This window comes from Limulus polyphemus, unplaced genomic scaffold (genome assembly GCF_000517525.1).
Source record: "Limulus polyphemus unplaced genomic scaffold, Limulus_polyphemus-2.1.2 Scaffold4210, whole genome shotgun sequence".
In the NCBI taxonomy this organism is placed as follows: domain Eukaryota; kingdom Metazoa; phylum Arthropoda; class Merostomata; order Xiphosura; family Limulidae; genus Limulus; species Limulus polyphemus.
The window spans coordinates 100028-103178 of NW_013669820.1; the positions used below are offsets into that span (position 1 = coordinate 100028).

The 3151-nt window shown below is 37.9% G+C and overlaps 1 protein-coding gene across 1 annotated transcript in view; it reads left to right on the forward strand.

The window, feature by feature from the left end:
* LOC106470773 (dynein assembly factor 1, axonemal-like) overlaps positions 1-2418 on the forward strand; it is a gene marked incomplete at its 3' end in the record, with an annotated part of 17816 nt that extends 15398 nt beyond the window's left edge. Inside the window, exon 12 of the mRNA XM_022399410.1 lies at positions 2357-2418. Coding sequence (XP_022255118.1) covers positions 2357-2418 — 62 coding nt within the window. The remainder of the gene's footprint in view (positions 1-2356) is intronic.
* Positions 2419-3151: the final 733 nt, after the last annotated feature.

Here is a 3151-nt window from a genome sequence, read left to right on the forward strand (position 1 = left end):
ATTAACTGAATAGGTAATTCTGTGGGAAGAGGGATCTTGTAGTTGCTGTTAACTGAATAGGTAATTCTATGGGAAGATGGATCTTGTAGTTGCTGTTAACTGAATAGGTAATTCTGTGGGAAGAGGGATCTTGTAGTTGCTGTTAACTGAATAGGTAATTCTATGGGAAGATGGATCTTATAGTTTCTGTTAACTGAATAGGTAATTCTGTGTGAAGATGGATCTTGTAGTTGCTGTTAACTGAATAGGTAATTCTGTGGGAAGAGGGATCTTGTAGTTGCTGTCAACTGAATAGGTAATTCTGTGGGAAGATGGATCTTGTAGTTGCTGTTAACTGAATAGGTAATTCTATGGGAAGAGGGATCTTGTAGTTGCTGTTAACTGAATAGGTAATTCTATGGGAAGAGGGATCTTGTAGTTGCTATTAACTGAACATGGAATTGTTCCTGAAGAATAGAGATTATCAAATGTTTGCTGTTAATAGAATAGGGATTACCAAAATTTATTTTTATCATTGTTTCATTTCTTTATTATGATAAAAAATATTATATATGTAGAAGTTTTCTTGTCAAAAGTGACATTTAAAAAACAAAGTATTAACACGTGTAAACATGCAAGCTCATATTAAAAAGTTCACTTGTTTGTTATATTTTGTTATAATTGTACGTTATAATATTCCGATACAATACATTACCTCTACTCACATAAATAGCTAGTCTCGTTTAGTGCTGCCCTCTATATCCAAAAGTATTTTTAATGCAAGCCACAAGCCTTTTACCTCCCTTCCATTGGAATTGACTGATTCCAATGCGTCTTTTATGCAGATCATCATGTGTTAACATTCCACCAATAAGAGTGCGACATACTCTCATGATGCATATGACTCCCTCTATTCAATTCCTCTGAACTATTACTTCTCGTTTGGCAGTACTTGTGTTCAGACGTTTTTTCTTTAGGATTGTAGTTGACTTGTCACCAGTATGATCCTCTTTCCTATCGCCACATGGATGTTGGTACACAGGAGTTTTGGATTGTAGTTGACTTACCGATGGTACGATCCTCATCCTATCCATGTGTGGATGTCGGTTCCTCGCAGCATGAGTTTTGGATATAGTTGACTTGTCACCGGTATGATCCTCTTTCCTATCGCCACGTGGATGTTGGTACACAGGAGTTTTGGATTGTAGTTGACTTACCGATGGTACGATCCTCATCCTATCCACGTGTGGATGTCGGTTCCTCGCACCATGGGTTTTGGATATAGTTGACTTGCCACTGGTATGATCCTCTTTCCTATCGCCACGTGGATGTTGGTACACAGGAGTTTTGGATTGTAGTTGACTTACCGATGGTATGATCCTCATCCTATCCACGTGTGGATGTCGGTTCCTCGCACCATGGGTTTTGGATATAGTTGACTTGCCACCGGTATGATCTTCTTTCCTATCGCCACGTGGATGTTGGTACACAGGAGTTTTGGATTGTAGTTGACTTACCGATGGTATGATCCTCATCCTGTCCACGTGTGGATGTCGGTTCCTCGCAGCATGGGTTTTGGATATAGTTGACTTGCCGTGTACGGTCCGTTGCGACCTAGCCACTTTACACCTACAACACATCTTTTTAATGTTACACACTTTTAAAATTTCTGGGATAGAGTTGCATAAATGTTATATGGTTCACATCACTATCCAACTTTAGTTCTCTCTCACTTGGATGTACTCCTACATTTTTTGCTCATATGTGTGACATCTTTCTACAATGAGTGAAAAGTATCCCTGGTTCAGAAGTGATGTACTACTCCACATCAGATCTTAATATCTGACTGTCTCCTCTTAGGGAGTGTCCTTCAGATGCTTTTTCCTTTCCCTTGCACCAGACCCTCCACCTATTCAATGTGGAATTCTAGCTATTTGTGTGAGCATAGGTAATGTACCATATCAGAAGTTATGATTTTCCTATACTGAAAATGTATTTCTGATAGGTACTTACCTCCCCCTCTCACTACCAACCCTTCCTCACCACTGAAAACTAGTGCTTCCATCTTCTGCCAAAACTCGAAGTGATAGTTCGGTAGAATTGAATAGAGGGAGTCACTTGTCATGAGAGTAAGTTGCACTCTTATTGGTGGAGAGTTGACACATGATGATTTGCATGAGAGACACATTGTAATCAGTCAATTCTAATGGAGGGGAAATGAAAGGCTTGTGACATGTGTAAAAAATGTTTTTGCATATAGAGGGCAGCACTGAACGAGAATAACTATTTATGTGAGGGGAGGTAAGTACCTATCAGAAATACATTTTCAGTATAGGAAATTTATAACTTTAACCAAGAACTATTGTATTTCATACAGAGGAAGGTGAAATTGAAATTATCACACTGGAACCAGAAACTCGTAACAAGAACAAAACTCAGGTTAGTGAACCTGAACATGGTTCAAATGTTCATTCTCATCATAATTCATACTTTTGTTTTAACTAACCGAAAATATCTCTGTAGGACAATTATCACATTGTTTTGATATGAAAACTGAACATTTCAAAGAATTGTAAGCTTAATTTGAAATTACAGAATTGAGGAAAACAAAGACAGTTGTATGTTTCACAAATATTACAACCACGGTTTCACCAGTAAAGGCATCACTGAACTAGCTTGTAAACATGTATGAATATGTTAAACCAATGAACTGGAAGTCACTTAATTTGAAATGAATTATATATGTTAAACTGACTGACAATTATTAAAATCTCTTTTTCATGAGCTGCAGAGAAATAAAGTCTGTCTTTCTACTTATTTATTTTCATTATTGTTATCAAACAAAAGACTGCTAACTGATGCTAAAGACTACTAACTGAAGCTTCAGGCTGCTAACTGAAGCTAAAGACTACTAACTGAAGCTTCAGGCTGCTAACTGATGCTAAAGACTACTAACTGAAGCTTCAGGCTGCTAACTGATGCTAAAGACTACTAACTGAAGCTTCAGGCTGCTAACTGATGCTAAAGACTACTAACTGAAGCTAAAGACTACTAACTGAAGCTTCAGGCTGCTAACTGATACTAAAGACTACTAACTGAAGCTTCAGGCTGCTAACTGATGCTAAAGACTACTAACTGAAGCTTCAGGCTGCTAACTGATGCTAAAGGCTAC